Source organism: Triticum urartu, chromosome 7A, assembly GCF_056163025.1.
Source record: "Triticum urartu cultivar PI428250 chromosome 7A, HENAU_Tu73, whole genome shotgun sequence".
NCBI classification, from domain to species: Eukaryota; Viridiplantae; Streptophyta; class Magnoliopsida; order Poales; family Poaceae; genus Triticum; species Triticum urartu.
Genome location: NC_141879.1, coordinates 69,926,326 through 69,950,670, shown reverse-complemented (window position 1 = coordinate 69,950,670; position 24,345 = coordinate 69,926,326). Strand labels below are relative to the sequence as shown.

The window sequence follows — 24,345 nt, the reverse complement described above, 5'->3', positions numbered from 1 at the left end:
TCCCTGCCTAGCCCCCATCCTGATGGTGCGTCTAGCCGTCGGTGTGTGTGGAGTTATGTCTTCGACAGATCTATCTGTGGTGGATTTGCTCGGATCTGGTTGTCGTTTGTGTATGTTTGTGTGTGTTCAGGTTGAATCTTTCTAATTTACGCCACTCTTCATCGGCGGCGGTTGTTGTTCTAGTGCGCTGGTCCTATGGGCCTTAACACGACGACTTTCCAACTACCTACTAAGTTTGCGATGACAGTGGCTCGTCTCAGGCTCATTTCAGTGCTTGTAGTCATCTCTAGGTGGCCTACAGTTTTGAATGTAAATTTTATTATTTTTAGTGTTCTTTATACTGTCATGGTTAAAGATGAATAGATCAGAAGTTTTTTCTAGAAAAACAGCTTTTCCGAAGTATATAGAACATTTATTTTCACACATGCGAACATTTGTTTTCTAATTTTGTGAACAACAGCTTTTAAATATAGGAGCATTTATTATGACGTACGTGAACATTTATTTTTGCAGCTATAACATTTTCCTATTTAAAAACTGATTTATAAATTTAGTAGAAAATATAATTTTTAATATATTTATATTTATTTTTAAAGATATTACTTGTTGGTGGGCCGCGCCAAGTGTGGTCCATGAAGAACTGTTTTACGAAGCCGTTCCCTAAAAAAAAGGAGCACACTGCTATTCGCGCCAGCTACGAGCGCCGCAGGAGTTCTTCAGCATGCGTGTCACGGCGCGGCGCGCCGGCGTCCTCGGGACGGTGGACTCCCGGCCTACCAACTCGCTGGCGGACGCGGCGCGCGCGCTCTGTGGCTCCTCCCACGACGAGGGCATCGCTTCCGGGAACAGGCTGATGGGCGCGCACCTGAGGGCCGGCAGGCCGGGCGCCGCTCGAGAGGTGTTCGACGGAATGCCGCGGCGCGATGTGGTGTCCTGGAACTCCCTCATGGCCGCGCACGCGCGGGAGGGCGCGCACCAGGAGGCTGCATACGCCTTCCTGGAGTTGAGGCGATGCAGGCTCAGGCCGGACCACACCTCCTTCTCCACCGTGCTGTCGGCCGTCGCGTGGCTGGAGGCTCTGGAGCTGGGGCGATGCGTCCACGGCCTCGCGCTCAAGGCCTGCTCCACGGGCAATGTGTTCGTGGGCGCCTCACTCGTCACCATGTATGCCAGCTGTGGGGTTTTCGCCTGCCTGCAGCGGGTCTTTGACGGTGTCGACGCTCCAAATGTGGCCTTGTGGAATGCTCTTCTATCAGGCCTCGTGATGAACCATCGGGTAGCAGACGCCCGCATGGTTTTCGATCAGATGCCCGGTCGTAATGTCGTGTCCTGGACGGCCATGGTAAAAGGCTATGTTACGGTGCACGAGGTGGACCTGGCATTAGAGCTGTTTGACTTGATGCCCATGAAGAATTCTGTGTCGTGGTGTGTCATCATAGGAGGGCTTGTCCACCATCAGCAATTCAGAGAGGCAATTGAACTGTTCAAAGGTTTGATGAGGAATGGGGATGAAGTCACAAATGCGGTTCTAGTTAAGGTTGTGAATGCTTATGCTGGCCTGAAAAGTATTGGAGGAGGCAGATGCATTCATGGGTTTTCTGTGAAGTGTGGATTTGTTCTTGACCTGATTATCGAGACATCATTAGTTGCGATGTACTGTAACTCCTTGGACATCGATGAAGCACAATTGGAGTTTGATAAGTTGGACAGAAAGCATGTCGGTTCATGGAATGCCATCATATGTGGCTATATTTATGCAGACAAGATTGATGAGGCTAGAGAACTTTTTGATTCCATGACTGAAAGAGATAAGGTCTCGTGGAACTCGATGATTAATGGCTATATCAGATATGGAAGAATTACTGATGCTACTGAGTTATACTCAAGGATGCCTGAGAAGAACGTGGAAGCAGCTACTGCTTTGATGTCATGGTTTGTAGACAACGGAATGCTAGATAAAGCACGGGATATGTTTTATAGTATGCCCCAAACAGATGTAATGTCTTGTACATCTTTACTCTTTGGATACATGAAAGAAGGATATCTGGATGATGCACTGGACCTTTTTCATAGGATGCACATGAGGACTGTTGTCACTTACAATGTAATGATAGCTGGTTTTCTTCATCAAGGAAAGGTTACTGAAGCTTACAGGCTCTTCAATGAATCACCTTCTCATGATTAAGTGACTTGGAGCTGTTTAATTACCGGGCTCGCTCAAAATGGTTTAACTGATGATGCACTTAGGATGTACAAGAAAATGCTATTAACATATGTGCGCCCAAGCGAGTCAGTTGTTTCTAGCCTCTTAAGCTGTTTTGCACACCATTCTATGATTGTTCATGGTCAGCAGTTTCATGCCACAACTATCAAGCTTGGACTCGAGTTATGTTTACTAATTCAGAATTCACTCATTAGCCTATATTGCAAATGTGGCAAAATGGTTGCAGCCCAGAATATTTTTGATCAGATGGGTAAGAGAGATGTGGTTACATGGAATACAATAATTCATGGATATGCATTCAGTAGCCTTGGTGAAAATGCTATTGAAATGTTCGAGAATATGAAGAGGGCACAAGTTGATCCTGATGATATCACATTTCTTGGTGTACTGTCTGCATGTAGTCACATGAGTCTTTTGGAGGAAGCAAAACATTTCTTCAATGCGATGACACGTGATCATGGAATTGTGCCTAATATAACGCACTATGCTTGCATGGTTGATCTATTTTGTAGGAGAGGCATGGTTGAGGAGGCTGAAGGGTTAGTGAAGTCAATGCCATTTGAACCTGATTCAGCAATATGGACCTCTCTCTTGAGCAGTTGCAGACTGAGTGGCAATGATAAGTTAGCAGAGCATGCGGCAAGCCAATTGATCGCCATAAATCCTGGTACTAAAATGCCTTATCTGCACCTCATCAGTGTACATGGATCAACAAATAGATGGGTTTCGGAACCGGCACTAACATTTCGGCACTAAAGCCCCCCCCTTTAGTACCGGTTCAGCACGAACCGATGCTAAACGGCAACCACGTGGCACGAGCCAGCTCCGGGGGCCGGGAGCCCTTTAGTACCGGTTGGTAACACCAACCGGTACTAAAATGTTTGGGGGATTTTTGGTTTTATGATTTCTTTTTCATTTAATTTTGCGTTTTCCATTTTAATTCTTTTTCGTTTGCTGGTATTTTACGGTACTACACATTGTACACGTTATGCATATATATATATATATATATATATATATATAGAATTTCTAGTAGAACCAATCATATATATATATATATATCATCAATGTCTCACAAACCACCATATTAATTTACACATACACACATGTATAGCTATATACAATTTCTCCTACATATGCATGTTGCCTTCGGAGCCAGTGGCATTAGCCTAATTGGTTCCTTCGGAGCACGATGACAATTGGAAGTGGTTCATGACATGTTCAATGGGGGCGGTAGCGGGTAATAGTATTCTCCCTTCGGATTTATGACCTGGTCGAGCAAAAATCCCGCTATTTCCTCTTGAAGTGCTTCTACGCGCTCTGTTTCTAGGAGCTTGTCCCGCACCTCTTTGAACTGTTAAGAAGGAGATCAATATGCATGTGTATTAGTTGTGTGACTAGATATCGATAATGGTGTAAAAATTGTGAATAGTGTTCTGACAAGCGTACCCATTCCTGTCTTTGAGATCTGCTCCTTTCGGACGCCATCATGCGAATGTTCTCGCAAACGCAGTATGCACACAGATTAGTCCCCTGCGCCTGCTTCAGGGCCTTTATTACGAGAATGGAATTTAATTTGATCAGATAATAATTAAGCAAGCATGATAATTAAAGAGATGGCAGCTAGCTAGCTAGCTAGTACTACTTAATTACTTACCTTGGATCGAAACCATTTCAGCTGTGGTTTCCATTCGCCTTCCGTGACGCTGATGAACCTTGCCCAAGCCCTGCCCGCCGACAAAGAAAATGAATAAAGGGGTTATTAAATAGTTCATATCATGAAATGACGAACTAAATAGGCCGAGATATATAGTTAATAATGATTGAAATTACCTGTTGACTATCCCATACAAGATGTTGTAGTCACTATTTGCTTTGAGTAGCGAGTCCAGTATTTCAACTGTTCCGGCGTCAACTTTAATGATACACAAGATCCAGTGAAATCTGCATGGACACATGTTTGCATGTCTTAATTAAGCGGGCATATGTAAGCAAAAACATGTAGCTAGCTAGTAGGCAAAAACAGAGAATTTGTAGTACAAGAAAGTGTGACTCACTCGAAGTTGTAAGGAAGTAGTATATCTTCATTGTATTTGAGGCGCTTCAAGAACTCTAGCATGCTGTCCTCTACCTGCTTTTCATAATACTTGCTCATTTTCCATGTGTATTGATTAACGGTGTTTGGGTCAATGAACCCAATGCCATAGCGTCCACCTTTTCTCATTTCATACATCTTCATCCTGCATAATACCATAGAAAAGAATATAGTGAGGATAATTACAGGTAATGATTGATCAAAAGGATCACTACAGCTAGCTTGAGACTTAAATTACAGAAAGAAATCACTTACAGACAATAGCAACTGACGATAGATTTGTCGAGTGCGTCTTGATTGTATAACTGAAATAGTTCAGAATACTCAACGGCCACAACTTTCTCATGGTAGTAATGATCCTTCTTGACATACACCATGAGGGACTCTCGATCGGATCTCTTGGTAATGTCCATGTACCATTGATGCAATTCATACATTCTCGTTGGGAGCTTCTTGACATCTTCTGGCTTGACCAAAGGTTGGCCCCTGACATATTTCCGTTTTATTTCCTCCTCTGTAATCACAGGCATGTCCTCGATCTCGAGGAGTTGTCCAACAGTGATCTTGAGTTCTTCAGCCTGCATTATATGCTCCTGGGTTATTACCACATCGCCCACCTCGGGAACGTAAACTGTTTGGCCACAATAATATTGGGCGCGCGTACTGTCACGTGTTGTCGGCACAACAAGCGGGGGGGTCGATTGCGCCGCCTGTTCTCCCAGCTGGGCAACGGTTTTCCCGCATTTTCGACAGTTGCTTGTTGTTTGCTCGAGCTCGAGCTCGCCTCCTTCTGTAGACGTTGTCGATGTAACTTCCTGATGTGGCGCTCATAGTCGGTGTCAACAGGCTTAGGAGCTGGTGGTTGAGCCATACGAATGAAGTGGTCAACTACTTCCACAGGCACTTTCTCCCTTGGCGGTGGTGGCGGTTTCGGTCCAAAATGGGCGTCGACTTCTACCCGCACTATGGCATTCGTTTGCTCCTCGGTCCTGTCGTAAGCCCTCACAGGAAGAGGAGTAGTGAGGTTTGGACCATATTTATATCGCTTGCCTCCGCCTGTACTTCCTGTACTATGACCTCGACTGGTACCGCTACGCACCATAGCTGCAGGGTGTCTCTTCTGCGATTGCTGAGGCGGCGGAGACGGCTGACGGGGCTGAGTTGGACGAGGAGGAGTGGCCTGAAGCTGTGCCGGACTTGGAGGAGGAGTGGCTTGACACTTTGCCGGACTTGGAGGAGGAGGAGTGGCCTCACGCGTTGGTGGACTTGGAGGAGCGGGAGTCTGCTGACTCGGTGGCGGACTTCGACGAGGAGTCGGGTGACGCGGTGTCGGTGGCCTTCGAAAAATGATGCAATCCTTTCTCCATAGGATGATACGATGTTTGGCATCTCTGAGTGTGTGCTCCTCATCACCTCCAGGAATGTCAAGCTCTAGCCCCGAATATTGGTCCACCACCTCATCAACCAAGACACGAGCATAGCCCGCTGGAATCGGGTTGCAATGGAAGGTTGCCTCGGGGGAATTTGAAAAAGCAACGGCGTCCGCCATCTTCATGGATATGTTCTTCATTTTGAAGTGTAGCTCGCAGTTAGTGTTCTCCGTGATGTCATCCACGGGGTATCTATCCAGCACTACTGCGTCGCCCGGGGTGGAACCCACGCTGCTTCTCGGCATGGATGGGGCGGTGGTATCCAATGCTGGATCATCCGCTAGCTGCTGCAGCTGCTGAGACCCCCTTTGCTGGCTAAGTGAGTCGATCTGCTCCTGCTGCCGCTGGAATTTAGCTGCCAATTCCGCTTGACTTGCTTCTAGGCCTTGAAGGCGTTCATAGTCGAGCTTCCTTTGCTCCTCCTCCATCTTCCTCTTCTTCTCCTCCGCAATCTTCTTTCTCGCACGGGTTCTGTAGTCGGCGTTCCAGTCCGAAAACCCCTCATACCACGGAATAGCGCCCTTGCCTCGTGTTCTTCCCGGGTGTTCAGGATTTCCCAGGGCACGCATAAGCTCGTCGTTCTCTCTGTTGGGCTGGAACACCCCCGATCGAGCCTCTTCTATTGCAACAAGTAGCGCATCGTCGGCTCCGTTCAGACATGCCTTCGTCGAAACATTGCCTGTCTTCGGGTCCAACTCCCCCCATGCGCATAGAACCAAGTCCTGCACCTGGGGGGCCAGCTCTTACTAACCGGAGTGACACCTGCATCCTCCATCTCGTTCTCAGACTTATCCCACTTAGGCATTGCCACCGCGTAGCCACCTGGCCCCAACTTATGGAACTTATCCTTTTTTTCGGCATTCTTCTTGTTTATTCTCGACCGTTCCTTAGCTAATTCCGAATCCTTGAATTTCACGAAATCGTCCCAATGAGCACTTTGATTCTCTAGTATCCCCTCGAATACTGGAGTCTTCCTTCCTCCCTTGACGTACTTCTCCCACGTCATTCTCTTGTGGTTCTTGAATGCAACCGCCATCTTCCTAAAAGCAGCGTCCTTGACTTTCCGCACGTCTACTCCTGTGAAATTATCTAGTAAGGTGAAATGTTCCATGAGAGTATCCCAAAGCAGATTTTTTTTGCTTCTTGTCGACAAAAGTAACATCTGGACGTGGATTTGCTGGCTTTCTCCATTCTTGAAGGGAGATCAGGAGTTGGTCCTTCACAATAACTCCGCACTGACGAACGAACTTGTCCGCAATCTTCTTAGGCGCTAATGGTTCGCCATTAGGTCTGATTGCCTCGATATTGTACTTTACGCCCTCCTTCAACTTTTTGTTCGGGCCTCGTTTCGTCCTTTTGCCTGAAGATTTGCTCGATCCGGATGGCTGAAAGAAGAAAGATCGATTCGTTAATATATCTTCAACTCATTTAAAACATGCGATGATCACCAGATTCCTGCTTATATAAATATATATACCTCACCGGTGTTTGTTGTTTCAGGATCAACATGTTCTTCGTCGTAGTTCATGACTTCATCTTCTCGGTCGTCGCGATCGAATATCATATCACCCTCTCCGGTGTTGTTTAGAAATTCGGAGCCGTCAAAATCTTCTTCATTCTGATCATCATCTGGCCCGCATATGATATCGAGCATGGTCTGTTCTCTCTCTCTGTCGGTATTGTCCGCCATAGCTTTTATTTAACTATGCCAAAAGAAATAAAAAACAATTTAGTATAATCTTGAATAATAGATATAATCTTGAATACATCATCTCGAATAATAGATATAATCTCGAATACATCATCTCGAATAATAGATATAATATTGAATACATCACTAGCTAGCTAGCTAGCAAGCTAATAAAGATCGAATAGTACAGAGTAATCTAGGCCACTCGCGGTTCCTGAGGTGCGGGCGGTGGACACCCAAAGAGAAGGAACCATCACTGGATCATAGCTCGGGTGGTCTCCCCAAAGAACCTGCCAGGTATTGGAGAACCTGACGTCCATAGCAGCCATGTAGCGATGGACGTGCTCGTCCTCCTCCCTGACACGGCGACGTACCACCTCCGGCGGGGCCGGCTCCCTCCGCACCGAAAGTGGCCCACATGAATGCCACCAAAGGAGATGAGGGTCGACGACGGGACCCGGGGCCGGGTTCCTCACCAAGCGTCGCTCCCCTGAAGGTAGCACCTCCCAGTGCCAGCCCGGCGGAGCCCAGTCCCGGACATGGGTCCTCTGAAGCAGGACGTCGTCGCGGACGTTTCGACGGCGATGATGTGGGCCGGGCATCGTCGACAACAAAATACTATATGCCGCAAAAGTAAATTAACATTTTTTAAATGATGGATTGTGATGATTTCATATATGCAAATTCTAAATTTTATAACTAAAAATATAAGAAACTAAAAAAACATCGATCATCGTCTAACAATTTGAAATTAATCTAATTCATCTAGCTAGCTAAAACTAACATTTCCAAAATTTCTAACATTTCTATAACATTTGACATTATATATATTATAGCTAACATTTCTACATACTATTTGACATTAATCTAATCTAATTAATTAATTCATCTAAAACTTTGTATGAAAAACAGAAAAACAGAAAAAACTAAAAGCTAAAAACAGAAAAATTGTGTGTGTGTGCGCGTCTAGTGTGTGTGTAGTGTGTGTGTGTGCATGTAGTGTGTGTGTGTGCGCGCGCGCGTGTGGGTGCGCACGGTCGGCGCCGGCGCCGGCGCCGGTGTGCGCTACGATCGATTGGAGGGAGGAGAGGGGCCGGGGGAGGGGCTCACAGCGCGCGCGGGCAAGGTCGAGGCGACGGCGAGGGCGAGGGCGAGGTCGATCCAAAGGCGACGGCGACGGCGAAGCGAGGGGATTGGCGACCGGGACGGCGACGGGGGTGCCGCGGAGTCGACGGGGACGACGCGACGAGGACGGGGGCGTCGCGGAGTCGACGGGGACGGCGCGACGGGGGCGGCGACGGCGCGGGACGGGTCGGCGGCAGAGAGAAGTGGGAGATGAGAAACTGAAAATTTTCGAAGTGTTTCTTATATAGGGGACACCTTTAGTACCGGTTGGAGCCACCAACCGATACTAAAGGCCTGTTTTGGCCAGGCCAAGCGGGGGGGAGCACCCCCCTTTAGTACCGGTTCCTAGCTCCAACCGGTACTAAAGGCCCCCCCTTTAGTACCGATTGGTGCCACGACCCGGTACTAAAGGGGGTGCGCTGCCAAGCGAGGGGCGCAGAAGTTTAGTCCCACCTCGCTAGCCGAAGGGCGCTCACACCTGCTTATAAGCCCCGCCGCCGCTGCTGTCTCGAGCTCCTCTCTAAAGCAGGCCTTCTGGGCCTACCTCTGCTACTCTGCCCTGTGGGGCCTATTGGGCTTGCGGGCCTGCATCCTGGCCCAACAACAGGTTGGGTTTCTAGTCGTATGCAGGCCACTGTGGCCCGGTAGGTGGGCTTTTTTCATTTAGTTTTTTCTTTTTTTCTTTATTTATTTTGTTTTATTTATTTTTAGTTGTTTTTTGCTGTATTTAGAGTTTCTTTGTGAATATTTTTGATAGTTTTTAGAAACTTTCAGTTAGTGCCAGTAGTTTTTAAATTTGAATAGTTTAAATTTTGAATTATTTGAAATTTGTGTGAATCACTAGTTTGTGAATAACTTAACTTTAAAAATACATTTTCCAGTGATTCTTTTTTATTATGTTTAATATTAGTGTGTTTTATCATTATATTCAATTTGGTAATGCTTAAGTTATTTAAAAATGAAATGCCTTTGTAACGGATGAGTTTTCGTCCGAAACCCTGATACTTCGAAACAGATTGTCCATTTTGTACACGAAGTGTATCCAGTTTTTGCGGTAACCCTCTCTACTTTGTTGCATATGCTATGTGGGTGAAATTATGATACCATGCCAACTTTCATCCTTTTCTGAGTTCATTTGAAATGCTTTTCAATTTCAGGGTCATTTAGCTGAAAAAATCAATAAATGCATGAAAGAATTTGCTTGCACATAAAATTTCTTCGCGTTTCAAATGCCAAAACACATAACTAGCTACCCTAACTATTACAGAGATTCCCTCCTGGGTGTGAAACACAGAAGAAAGTGATGATAGCTAAGCCGATCACATCCCAGATCTTTGGGTGTGAAACTTTTTCTTCGCGTGTGTCCCTTTGCGTCGTAGCCATGGAAAATCTTCATCATTTAACGGGATGCTCGGGTCAATATTCATTGTGAATGGAGCAATTTCATCAAACTTTTCATAATCTTCTGACTTGTCTGTCTTGTCATCCACTCCCACGATGTTTCTCTTCCCAGAAAGAACTATGTGCCGCTTTGACTCATCGTACGATGCATTCGCTTCCTTATCTTTTCTTTTTCTTGGCTTGGTAGACATGTCCTTCACATAGAAAACCTGTGCCACATCATTGGCTAGGACGAATGGTTCGTCTGCATACGCAAGATTGTTGAGATCCACTGTTGTCATTCCGTACTGCGGGTCTTCCGTTACCCCGCCTCGTGTCATATTGACCCATTTGCACCGAAACAAAGGGACCTTCAAACCACGTCGATAGTCAAGTTCCCATATGTCCTGTATATAACCATAATATGTTTCCTTTCCCGTCTTGGTTTCTGCATCAAAGCGGACACCACTGTTTTGGTTGGTGCTCTTCTTATCTTGGGCGATCGTGTAAAATGTATTACCATTTATACCGTACCCTTTGAAAGTCATTATATTCGAAGATGGTAACTGGGACAGCAAGTACAGGTCATCTTCAATAGAGGTGTCATGCATGGTACGTGCTTGCAACCAGCTGGCGAAACTCCTGGTTTGTTCACATGTAATCCAGTCATCAGACCGCTCCGGGTGTTTGGAGCGTAGCAAATTCTTGTGTCCATCCATATACGGAGCCACCAAGGCGGAATTCTGTAGAACTGTGTAGTGTGCTTCAGTGAGAGAATGTCCGTCCATACATATTATTTGTTCCCCTCCTAGCGTGCCTTTTCCATCCAGTCTGCCCTTATGCCGCGATTCAGGAACACCAATCGGCTTAAGGTCAGGAATAAAGTCAATACAAAACTCAATGACCTCCTCATTTTGATGGCCCTTGGAGATGCTTCCTTCTGGCCTAGCACGGTTATGAACATATTTCTTTAAGACTCCCATGAACCTCTCAAAGGGGAACATATTGTGTAGAAATACAGGACCCAAAACGTTAATCTCTTCGCATAGGTGAACTAGGACGTGCGTCATGATGTTGAAGAAGGATGGTGGGAACACCAACTCGAAACTGACAAGACATTGCACCAAATCATTCTGTAACCTTGGTATGATTTTTGGATCGATTACCTTCTGAGAGATTGCATTGAGAAATGCACATAGCTTCACAATGGCTAATCGAACGTTTTCCGGTAGAAGCCCCCTCAATGCAACCGGAAGCAGTTGCGTCATAATCATGTGGCAGTCATGAGACTTTAGGTTCTGGAACTTTTTCTCTGCCATGTTTATTATTCCCTTTATATTCGACGAGAAGCCAGACGGTACCTTAATACTGAGCAGGCATTCAAAGAAGATTTCCTTCTCTTCTTTGGTAAGAGCGTAGGTTGCATGACCCTGATGTATGCCGTCTTTTCCGTGCATACGTTGCTGGTCCTCCCGTGCCTCAGGTGTATCTTTTGTCTTCCCATACACGCCCAAGAAGCCAAGCAGGGTCACACAAAGATTCTTTGTCACGTGCATCACGTCGATTGCGGAGCGGACCTCGAGGTCTTTCCAATAGGGCAGGTCCCAAAATATAGATTTCTTCTTCCACATGGGTGCGCGTCCGTCAGCGTCATTCGGAACAGGTTGTCCACCAAGACCCTTTCCAAAGACCACCTTCAAATCCTTGGCCATATCATGTACATCAGCACCAGTACGGTGGCGAGGCTTCGTCCGGTGATCTGCCTCACCTTTGAAATGCTTGCCTTTCTTTCTTACGGGATGCCTGCTCGGAAGAAATCGACGATGTCCCAGGTACACATTCTTCTTACAATTAGCCAAATATATACTGTCGGTATCGTCCAAACAGTGCGTGCATGCGCAGTATCCCTTGTTTGTCTGTCCTGAAAGGTTACTGAGAGCAGGCCAATCATTGATGGTCACGAACAACAACGCCTTTAGGTCAAATTCTTCCCCCATGTGCTCATCCCACGCACGTACACCTGTTCCATTCCACAGTTGTAAGAGTTCTTCAACTAATGGCCTTAGGTACACATCAATGTCGTTGCCGGGTTGCTTAGGGCCTTGGATGAGCACTGGCATCATAATGAACTTCCGCTTCATGCACAACCAAGGAGGAAGGTTATACAAACATAGAGTCACAGGCCAGGTGCTATGGTTGCTGCTCTGCTCCCCAAAAGGATTAATGCCATCTGCGCTTAGACCAAACCATACGCTCCTTGCGTCATCTGCAAACTCCTTCCCATACTTTCTTTCGATTTTTCTCCACTGCGACCCGTCAGCGGGTACTCTCAACTTTCCGTCTTTCTTACGGTCTTCTCTGTGCCATCGCATCGCCTTGGCATGCTCTTTGTTTTGGAACAAACATTTCAACCGTGGTATTATAGGAGCATACCACATCACCTTGGAAGGAATCTTCTTCCTGGGGCGCCGGCCCTCGACATCAGCAGGGTCATCGCGGCAGATCTTATAGCGCAATGCACCACATACCGGGCAAGCGTTCAAATCCTCGTACTCACCGCGGTAGAGGATGCAATCATTAGGGCATGCATGTATCTTCTGCACCTCTAACCCTAGAGGGAAGACAACCTTCTTTGCTTCGTACGTACTCTGGGGCAATTCGTTGTCCTTTGGAAGCATATCCTTTATCATTACCAGCAACTTTCCAAATCCCTTGTCAGATACACCATTCGCTGCCTTCCATTGCAGTAATTCCAGTGTGGTGCCCAGCTTTTTCTTGTCACCTACGCAATTCGGGTACAACAATTTTTTGTGATCCTCTAACATGCGCTGCAACTTCTTCTTCTCCAAATCACTTGCGCAGTTTCTCTTTGCATCGGCAATGGCCCGACCTAGATCATCAATGGGCTCATCTGATGCCTCTTCTTCAGCTTCTTCCTGCATTGCCGGCTCAGCTTCTTCCCGCATTACCGGCTCAGCTTCTTCCCCCATTGTTGTATCATCGTATTCAGGGAACCCATGGCCAGGATAGCTGTCGTCGTCCTCTTCTTCTTCTTCATTGTCTTCCATCATAACCCCTCTTTCTCCGTGCTTGGTCCAAACATTATAATGGGGCATGAAACCGGTCTTAAACAGGTGGACGTGAATGGTTCTTAACGTAGAGTAATTGTGACCATTCTTACAGCGAGCACATGGACAAGGCATAAAACCATCCGCCCGCTTGTTTGCCTCAGCCGCAAGCAGAAAAGTACGCATGCCCTCAACGAACTGGGGAGAGCATCGGTCATCGTACATCCATTGCCGGCTCATCTTCATTACACAACACCGAATAGACCAAATTAATACAAGTTCATACATAAAGTTCATACAACACTTAAATGCAACAAACAAATAACTCTCTAGCTAAAGCATTTAAATGCAAAAACAAATACGATCAAGATCGCAACTAAGGTAACAATGGATCCAACAGCATAATGATACCAAGCCTCACTATCGATGGCATATTTTCTAATCTTTCTAATCTTCAAGCGCATTTTATCCATCTTGATCTTGTGATCATCGACGACATCGGCAACATGCAACTCCAATTCCATCTTCTCCCCCTCAATTCTTTTCAATTTTTCTTTCAAGTACTCGTTTTCTCTTTCAACTAAATTTAACCTCTCGGCAATAGGGTCGGTTGGAATTTCAGGTTCAGATACCTCCTAGAAAAAATTTCTATGTCAACTTGATGGGCATAATTTGTCATAAACACGAAATGCAACTAGTTTTAAAAGAGAATATACATACCACATCCGAATCATAACAAGGACTAGGGCCGACGGGGACGGATATCAAAACCATGGCACTATATGTATAACAAACAACGTACGGGTAAGATAATTATACGAGTAACTATATATCCAAATCACACACATCAATTTTTATATAAAATTTCATGAACAAGAGGCTCACCACAAGGTGGTGCCGGCGACGGGACGGTGCCGGCGATCGACGGTGGCTATGATGGAGATTTAGAAGGCACTAAGTAAACCACACCTACATATGCAAACTAAGTGTTATTTTTGACCTCAAATTGCATATAAATCAAATACTAGCACATATATATATATCCTCCCAAATTACTAAACTCACAAATTAATCACTATATAAACCAATGCAAGAGCTAATCTAGCAATGAGAGATGAAAGGACAAAGTTGCTAACCTTTGTGATCATTTGAATGGATGAGGGCCTTCAAATCTTGACAAATTTTGGGCAAATTTTGTGATGAACTCGAGAGGAAGAAGGGAAGAACAGAGGAGAGGGCCGGAGAGGGGAAAGGGGGAAGAACAGAGTGCTGGTGGACGAAGGGTTTATATAGGACGACCTTTAGTACCGGTTCGTGGCACGAACCGGTACTAAAGGTGCTGGAGGGGCCCCACTCTGACAACATCCTGCCACCACTCTCATTAGTACCAGTTCGTGGCACGAACCCGGTGCTAAAGGTTCGCCACGAACCGGTACTAATGAAAGCGGCCCGGCTAGCCGTTGGAACCGGCACTAATGTATACATTAGTGCCGGCTCAAATACAAACCGGCACTAATGTGCTTCACGATTGACCCTTTTTCTACTAGTGCCAACTAAACAGACGCCTCGATTCTGGGAGGCATTAAAGATGAAGATCCGTTGATGGATGACGTCATAAAAGTTTCTTGTGTTTTCAAGAGATGACGTCATGGCGGGTTACAAAAACTTCTGCGAAGAAAAGAAGATGGATTTTGTCTAAGTGTTGAAGATTGATAAAGAACAAAGTTCAAAGTCAACCTGGGGCCTAATATTGGGGATATAGCTATCAGTTATGACCCGCCCAGGAGGGTGTCGGTGTACTAGAGTAGGGGTACCCTCAGTACCCCGAACTTGTGCACGGGCAGTCGCAGCATCCCCGCGGCAAGGCTTGCCGGGTGACCGCCAAAACCCTCCGCGGCTACTTTGAAGACCATTCAAGAACAAAGTACTCAAGACAAGGCCCCGGCAAGGGGAGCTTGCCGGGAAGAAGACAAGGCCCCGGCAAGAGGAGCTTGCCGGGAAGGCTATCAGAAGCGTCCCAAGGCCCCGGCAAGAGGAGCTTGCCGGGAAGGCCAACCAAGGCATAGCAAGAAAACTTGCCGCGGCGCCCCGCGCGCCCCGGCAAGGCCCGGTGAGCAACAAGCTCCCGGACACGACAAGGCGACGACCGCGGCAAGGTGCTTGCCGCGGGAAGCCCCCACTTCGTGCCCACGCTCCAGCACGCCCACCACGTGTTGCTCTGGGACCCTCCCAAGCACACGTGGCAGGAGGCTGTGCAGCGAGGAGCGCGAGGTGGCAAGCAGGCGCTGGCAAGATAACCACCGTGGCTAACGGTGGCGTCCCGAGCAAGCCTCTTTCGGTACTGTTAGGGCGACACAGACGGGCATTTAATGCCCTTGTCCCCTGCCGTCAGAGTTAGGTATGATAGCACTGTAGCGGGTAGCTGTGCCTGCTACAGCACCTAGCTGCCCCTACTGCGGCGCTTCTCCATTTTTGCCCTTGACTCCCGTTGCTCTATGTCGGTAACCCCTTGAGCATATAAAAGGAGGCCCGAGTGCAACGGGGGCGGGGGGACACCATTTTTTCCACACACTCACACTCGGTCTCAGCTAGAGGGTACTGTAGCACTCCACGCTCCCTAGCTAGAAAGCAATACAATCCACAAAGCAGGAGTAGGGTTTTACGCATCCGTGCGGCCCGAACCTGGGTAAATCGCTCGCGTGCCTCGCCTCGATCTGCTCTTTGCGCGACCTCCGCCCCCCGCCGAACCGAAAGGGACCCGGCCCGCCGTGTCCCATAGGTGTCCGTGGATCAGCAACCCCGGCATCTTTGGCGCGCCAGGTAGGGGGGCGTCGAAGTCGTGTGAATCAGATCTGGCGTCCTCGCGGGCTAGACCTCCATCGTCTTCAGATCCGGTGTTCTCGCGACCTAGATCTTCATCATCTTCATCAACATGCCGCCGAAGAAGAAGGTTTCGGAGGCAGCTGCCCCGTCCGCGCCGAGCCACCCACTGCCAGAGAAAACTGCCGGTGGGGCCGACGCCGGCGGAAGGACGGGCGGCGACGAGGGAGCTCGCGGTGCTGCCAGGTCCAAGGACAAGGCTGCGCTGCCCATCGGCGGCGTAGCCGGCTCCCACAACGACCGGGCGCACTCCAAGACCTCGGCGTTCGTGCATGCACCGCGCCCATCTCAGGAGGCGCGGGACTGGCAGTGGCATGGTACTCACGGTACCATGCACTCGCTGGATCCGGACCGAGCTGGTGGATCTCGGAGCGCTCCGGACCACCATGCACGCCAACCTGCTGGCGCGAGCGAGACATGGTCGCCTGGACGGGATGCTGCTCCTTCTAACGTGGTTAGAAGTCCGAGCATGTCCCGCTCCTCGCACCGTTTGCTACCGCCGCCCGCCACCGCAGCAGAAGCTCTGGCGCGAGCTCAGCTGCGCCTAGACTACCCTCCAGCGGCGGACAAGATCAACGACTGGAGGGCCACTATCCAGAGTCTCATCGGCTTCGCCAACGACGACACTCCTCGGCAGCCAAGCACGTCGCAGCCGCAGCGAGTCAGCCAGGCGCGAACCGGTGGTGACAAGACTGGTGGGGGCGCAACTACTGTGCACTCCCCACCCCGAAGGCCAAGATCGCCGACTCGCCGGATCCACCTCGACAGCGACTCCACCGCGTCGTCAGATCCGCGAGCCCGTCGCGATCAGCGCCAAGTTCTTCAAGAGCGATAGCGGGAAGACGCTCGTACTCGCATCGAGCGCCGGAGAGAAGCGCGGCGTCAATCCGACCAGCGCGCTGGGCCCTCCGTTGGCATGCATGCGCCAGGGGAACCAGGCGACTTGCCGTACACGGTAGGTTGCCCTGCGTTCACTCGTGAGCTGCGGCAAGTCCAGTGGCCCAGTACGAAGAACTTCAAGCCAGATGTGCCGGAGAAGTACGACGGCAAGTCGCATCCGTCCGAGTTCCTCAGCATCTACACCATCGCGGTGCAGGCTGCTGGGGGGCGGGACGACAAGATCCTTGCCAACTACTTCCCGCTGGTGCTCAAGCCCAACGTCAGGTCCTGGCTCATGCACTTGCTGGACAACTCCATATCCTCCTGGGCTGATCTATGCCATCAGTTTGTCGGCGCCTTTACGGGCGGCCACAAGCCTCATGGCCAAGAGAGCGATCTGCATCTGCTCGTCCAGAAGGAAGGAGAACCCCTGCGCAAGTACATTCAGAGGTTCAGCCGTGTGCAGTACAACATCCCAGACGTCCACCCCGCCGCGGTCATCAGCGCGTTCCACCAGAACGTGCGTAACCGCAGGATGCGGGAGGAGATGGCGATGTGCAGGATCAGAGATGTCAGTGAGCTATATGCCCTGGCCGACAGGTGTGCACGAGCTGAGGAGGGGAGGAGGCTCCCCGGAGAGAAGACCGGAGCGGAAGGGTCTGACAGTGAAGATGCCGCCCCGGCAAAGAAAAACCGGCGGCGCGGCAAAAGGAAGAGGCAGAACAAGGAGGTGCTAGTTGTTGAGCAGTCCGGCGACGAAGGTGGCGCCAAGAAGGCTACCGTTGGTTGCTCCGGCAAGGAAGTTGCCGCGTGCACCAACTGTCAGGCCGTGGCCGCCGCCGACAAGCGGGACGGCTCCGACAAGCAATACTGCAAGATTCACCGCACCAAGGGCCATGACCTCCACAATTGCAAGAAGGTCGAGCAGCTTGTCCAGCAACAGAAGGCTGAGTACGAGCGGCGCGACAAGGAGAGAGCCCAAGGGGGTGCCGGGAAATCTGGCCAGAAGCGCACCGGCCAGGGAGAACTCCGCAGCAAGGCAAAGCAGCGCCAAGGAGACAGACCTCCCCGCGGCCGCGACAAGGATGAAGATGACGATGACGACGAAGACATGGATGACGTTGAGACCAGCGAGCAGGAGTTTCAGAAAGCCACGGAGGTCTTGTGCGTTGACGGGGGTGCTTCTCTGCATACCTCGCACCGCCAACTCAAACAGTGGGTGCAGGAAGTCAATGCAGCGGAACCACCCATCGAGTCGCGCAGGCTTCTGAAGTGGTCCAACACGCCTATCATCTTCGACATTGAGGACCACCCTGATCGCACAACTGCGGTCGGGTGTTTGCCGATGTTGGTTTCACCAACTATCCGCAACCTCAAAGTCACCAAGATGCTAGTCGACGGCAGGGCCGGCTTAAACTTGATCTCCTCTGCTGTACTCCGAAGACTCCAAATCCACGACAGCGAGCTCGAAGAGACCGGCACATTCCAAGGAATCAATCCGGGAAGGAGCAAGCCGAAGGGGAAAGTCACGCTGCCGGTGACGTTCGGTAGCGAGCTAAACTTCAGGACTGAGAGGGTCACATTTGACGTTGCCGATATTCCGTTGCCCTACAACGGGATACTTGGCCGTCCAGCACTCGCTAAGTTCATGGCGGCCTCTCATTATGCATATAACATCCTGAAGATGCCAGGCCCGATGAGCGTCATTTCTGTCCCCGGCGACAAGAAGGACGCGCTTATCTGTGCCGACAAGATCTACCGGGAAGCAGCAGCTGCGGCAGATCGCGACCCACTTGCCGCTGAAGCTCCCGGGAGCAAGAAGACCAAGTCCGGCAACAGCTCTGGTGCCCACTCCGGCAAGCGCGCCTCTTCGGAGTGCTGCGCTACCGTCGAGGACGCACCATCGAGCTCCACCGGCAAGTACAAGAAGACGATGGCAGCTCCACCAGAGATGAAGAAGGTGTCCGCCAAGGAGGACGGCGCTGGTGGTACCTTCACCATCAGCGCCACGCTTGACCCTAAATAGGAAAGCGCGCTCGTTGCTTTCCTGCGGGCGAATGCCGACGTGTTTGCATGGCAACCGTCTGACATCCCCGGTGTTCCCAGGAAAGTGATTGAGCACCACCTTGCCGTTTGTCCTCATGCGCGGCCCGTCAAGCAGAAGATCAGGAAGCAAGCTGTGGAGCGCCAAGAATTCATTGCAGAAGAGATCAAGAAACTGGAAGCAGCAGGCCTCGTCAGAGGAGTGCTCCATCCCACGTGGTTGGCCAATCCTGTAGTCGTGCGCAAGGCAAACGGGAAATGGAGGCTTTGTATCGATTTCATCAATGTTAACAAAGCTTGTCCCAAAGACCCATTTCCTTTGCCGCGCATTGACCAGATTGTTGACTCCACCGCCGGATATGATTTGCTTTCGTTTCTTGACGCATACTCAGGATATCATCAGATCTTCATGGCAGAAGAGGATGAGGAGAAAACCGCATTTATTACTCCATGTGGCACGTACTGTTTCGTACGGATGCCTTTCGGATTAAAAAATGCTGGTTCGACGTTTGCAAGAGTAGTCCATGTTGCCCTTGGGCCGCAAATACACAGAAATGTGGAGGCCTACATGGATGATATAGTGGTCAAGAGCAAGGACAGAGCAACCTTGGTTCAAGACCTGGACGAGACCTTTGCGAATCTGCGCAAGGTAAGCCTCAAACTCAACCCGGAGAAGTGTGTGCTTGGAGTCCCCTCCGGCAAGCTTCTCGGGTTCTTCGTGTCTCAGCACGGAATTGAAGCCAATCCCGACAAGATCAAGGCCATCGAGCAGATCGAAGTACCAAAGCGCGTCAAGGATGTACAGAAACTTGCCGGTTGCCTGGCTGCTCTCAGCAGGTTCATCTCTCGGTCTGCTGAGCGCGCCCTGCCGTTTTTCAAATTATTGAAAAAGGCAGGTCCAATGAAATGGACTCCGGAAGCGGAGGCTGCGCTGCAAGACCTGAAGAGATACCTGTCCACCCCTCCAATACTTGTCGCGCCTAAGCCACAAGAGAAGTTGCTGCTGTACATAGCGGCAACCAATCAAGTGGTTAGTGCTGTGTTAGTAGCGGAGAGGGAGGCAGACGATGAGCCAGCAACCACGGCGAGCGCATCCGGCGACAAGCAGGGGGCTTCCCCGGCAAGCTCTGGTCCTGACCAAGACGAATCCGCGCAGATACACGAGGAGATACGGAAGAAAATGGTGCAGCGCCCAGTTTACTTTGTCAGTTCCCTTCTGCAGGGGGCTAGGTCAAGGTACTATGGTGTGCAGAAATTGCTTTTCGGCCTCCTCATGGCCTCGAGAAAGCTGCGCCATTACTTCCAAGCACATGAGATCACAGTTGTCACTCGCTTTCCGCTGAAGAGGATACTGCAGAATCCAGAAGCGACAGGCAGGATTGTCGAGTGGGCACTGGAACTGTCAAGCTTTGGCCTCAAGTTTGAAAGCACTTCAACTATCCAGAGCAGAGCATTGGCAGAATTCATAGCAGAGTGGACGCCTACGCCAGATGAAGAAACTCTAGAAACGAGCATCCCCGACAAAGAAGCAAGCAAAGAGTGGCTGATGTACTTTGATGGTGCCTTTTCGCTGCAAGGCGCCGGCGTTGGCGTACTGCTTGTCGCGCCCGCCGGAGAGCACCTCAAGTACATAGTCCAGATGCACTTTCCCAAGGAGCAAGCAACAAACAATACTGCAGAGTATGAAGGCTTGCTTGCCGGTCTCCGGATCGCGGCAGACCTTGGGATCAAGAAGCTCATTGTCAGGGGTGACTCACAGCTTGTCGTCCGCTGAGTAAACAAGAGTTATCAGAGCCCATTGATGGAAACCTACGTCAATGAAGTGAGAAAGCTAGAAGAGCGTTTTGACGGCCTGCAGATGGAACATGTTCCAAGAACTCAGAACGCCATCGCCGATGGCCTGTCAAAATGCGCTGCACATAAGTTACCTGTGGAACCAGGGATCTTTGTGCTCAATCTGACTCAACCGTCCGTGACACCGTCAACTGGGCAGAGCAAGAAGAGGAAGTTGGTTTCTGGTGACTATTTGCCGGCAGAGCTTCCCGAAGCCGCCGCCAAGAAAGTCCCCAAGATCGACGCCAAGACCGCTGAGGAGCAGCCCGCTCTGGCAAGTCCCAGGGCTTGTTCCGTTGTAGCAGAAGCTCCCGACAAGGTTTGCTCCGGCAAGCTTGTCCGGGAACGTCACGCTCCGGCGGAGCCGCAGGCTCTTGCCGTAGAAGCGGATGTTCCCGCAGCAACCCCCAAGATCAACGCTAAGACCGCTGAGGAGCAGTCTGCTCCGGCAAGCCCTAGGGATTGTTCCGTTGCAGCAGAAGCTCCCGGCAAGATTCACTCTGGCAGGCCTGCCGGAGAACGTCAAGCTCCGGCAGAACAGGAGGTTCTTGCCGTCGAAGCAGACGTTCTCGCAGCCGCGGAATTGCCTTTAGTCCTTGTTGTCGAGCCACAAGCTCCAGCATGGGCGCAGCAGATTGTCCATTTCCTTCAGATAGGAGAACTTCCCGAAGAGCAAGAAGAAGCCAAAAGAGTAGCCCGGCAGTCAAGTATGTACCAGTTTGTCGACAAGACACTGTACAGAAGAAGACTCAACGGTGTGAAATTGAGGTGTATTCCCCGGGAAGATGGACAAAAGCTGTTGGCAGAGATACATGGAGGCATATGTGGTCACCACATTGGCGCAAGAGCACTTGTCGGCAAGGCATTCCGGCAAGGTTTCTTCTGGCCAACAGCCCTCCAGGATGCAACTGCACAAGTAACCAAGTGTGAAGCGTGCTAGTTCCATTCCAAGCAGATACACCAGCCAGCTCAAGCTCTCTAGACGATCCCTTTATCCTGGCCATTTTCGGTCTGGGGGCTCGACATCCTCGGCCCCTTTCCCCGTGCTGTCGGGAGCTTTGAGTACTTGTACGTTGCAATCGACAAGTTCACAAAGTGGCCGGAAGTGGAACCAGTAAGAAAGGTGACCGCACAGTCAGCAGTCAAGTTCTTCAGGTCGATTGTTTGCCGCTTCGGGATCCCTAACAGGATAATCACCGACAACGGCACACAATTCACGAGCCACACCTTCATGCAGTACGTCCAAGATCTCGGCGCCAAGGTCTGCTTCGCTTCTGTTGCTCACCCGAGAAGCAACGGTCAAGCGGAGAGGGCAAATGCTGAAGTACTACGTGGGCTCAAGACCAGAACTTTCGACAAACTGCACAAGTGCGGAAGAAACTGGATCGAGGAGCTGCCGGTGGATCTTTGGTCGGTCAGAACAACGCCAAATCGAGCCACTGGCCAGACACCCTTCGCTCTAGTCTATGGAGCGGAAGCAGTTATCCCCACGGAACTCGTATACGGATCGCCTCGAGTGCTCGCCTATGATGAGCTTGAGCAAGAGCGGCTGCGACAAGATGACGCGCTGCTCCTTGAGGAAGATCGTCTTCAGGCTGCTGTGCGAGCTGCTCGCTACCAGCAAGCTTTGCGCCGCTACCATAGCCGCAAAGTTAATGCCAGAAGTCTCGAGGAAGGCGACCTTGTTCTTCGGCGCGTTCAGTCGGCTAAGAATTCCAACAAGTTGACGCCGAAGTGGGAAGGCCCTTACCGGGTGAAACGAGTCACTAGGCCTGGCGCTGTCCGCCTTGAGATCGAAGATGGCATTCCAGTGAGCAACTCCTGGAACATCGAGCATCTTCGCAAGTTTTACCCGTAAGGCGCGGTTGTCGGGCCCTGCCCGGCAACCACCCTTCTGTACAAGTCTTGCCGCTGTTGCATGTAATCCTTTGTACAGAGCCAGGCGCAGACCCTGAGCACCAGAGAATGAAGCGCTGCATACCCCGGGGTTATAGCATGCATGCTAGGTTGAGTCTCGTCCTTGGTTAGGGTTGATAGTGCCTAACAGCGGATAACCCCTAACTTAGAGGTCGAGTGTCCGTCCCTTTGCTTTTCCTTCGTTCGCAGGGCTCGTATATCCTGGCCAGGCCGCTTGAGGGCGAGAAGGAGAAGAAGGGCGCGCCGGCGCCTGGGCCCCGGCGAGTCAGCATTGCCGGGGGCTGCAGGGGCCAAGATGTCACCCCCGGCAAGCCAGAGTTGCCGGGGGTTGCGATATCAGATAAGTCTTTCATCCCTCATCATGCATCCTCTTATGGACTGGGGAATATGAAACCGCGTTTCTTCCCGGAAACTGCCGTGCTCCCCCGACTCTAGGCCCTGGAGCGCGTTCCCGGAGCCAAGTTTGGTCGTAGTCGCGGCAGCAAAGGGATGAAACGAAGGGGCCGCACCCACCTCGTTCCCGCCTCCATCAAAGACGCGAGAAAGGTCGAGCGACGTGGGAAGGCGGCAGGGCCTGTTGCCGGGAGATGAAATGTCTGTCCGAGAGATACCAAGGGTTTGCCCCTTGGCGTGGGTTCGACCCGTGAGGCAAATAACCCGGCAAACATCCCCTTTTCATTAAAAAACATCCCACTCAGGTACAGTCCATAGAGGATGAAAAACATGAAAGAGAGGATTACAAGTTTTAAATGCAGCTACGGCCCGAGGGCTTACAAATTAAAAAGATAAGGTGCCCGTAATCCCTTTCCTGTCCCTCTTTTCAGGAGGTAGGTCAAGGAGCCGAAAAGGGGAAAAAGGGCGCCTAGGCGAGCTACAGGTGCCAGAAGACACCAAGAGAACATCCGGGGGCGGCCGACCGAGGGCTTGACGGTGATGGCGACGCCGGAAGCGGGGCTCGAAGACGGGGCAGCAGGACGTCAGCACGCTGTCGAGGGCACCGCGCCCTCGTACTCTGACCTGACGGCCCTGTCGCCAGCCCTCTTCCCCTTCCGCAGCCTCCCTACGCCAGCCGCCCAAGGAGACGCCCCCGGGGAGTTCAGGGAGCCGGCGACGCGGATTATGGGGGCGCCGGTGCCGCGCGGAGCGGCGCCCGACACCTAGTCGGACCCGCCACCCCGCCGCCCGCTACCCTCATCGTCGCTGTCGCTCCCCTCCTCGTCACTCTCGCTCGAGGGAGAGCCTTCGCTATCGGAGGAGCTGCCACGCAGCACTTCGCCCGAGTGCCGAAGCTCCCGAAGGCCTTGATGGAGAGGAGATCGCCCTCCATCAGCTTAAAATGGAGGGTAAACCCCTCCATCAGACTGTGGATCCGGGCGAACGTCTTCCACCCTCGATCAAGATACATCACATTAGGGGCTGGGAATACAACGCGAACTCGCGTGCCGCTGATTCCACAGCCCCTCATGTGCAGTCTCAGTGTCTCGGGCGGGTCCAACTCCATCGCGCTCGCGAACGGAGCTGGGAGCCGGAGGCGACGACGAGGCACCCGGCGTAGCTTGACGAAGAACTCGCAAGGGTTGTCCCCTATATGGACCGCCGTGGGGGGAGGAACCGCCGGCGGAGGCGAAGCAGGCGCGCCGCCAAGTCCGCCTCTCCCCCGAGCGCCTCGACCTCGTCCTCGACCCCGTCCACGACCTCGCCCCCTCCCTCTTCCCCTTATGGTTGGCTCTGCCACCACGAGTGCGGGAGAGGGAAGGGTGCGCTGCCTGGTGGCGACCCTC

At 50.9% G+C, this 24,345-nt stretch overlaps 1 protein-coding gene across 1 annotated transcript; it reads left to right on the top strand.

Annotated features, from left to right (window-relative positions):
* Positions 1-671: 671 nt before the first annotated feature.
* Positions 672-3,052, top strand: LOC147957887 (putative pentatricopeptide repeat-containing protein At3g49142). The gene has a single exon (XM_087537581.1). It carries the CDS (start codon positions 722-724, stop codon positions 2,183-2,185), a length of 1,464 nt encoding a protein of 487 aa, XP_087393707.1. The 5' UTR covers positions 672-721; the 3' UTR covers positions 2,186-3,052.
* Positions 3,053-24,345: the final 21,293 nt, after the last annotated feature.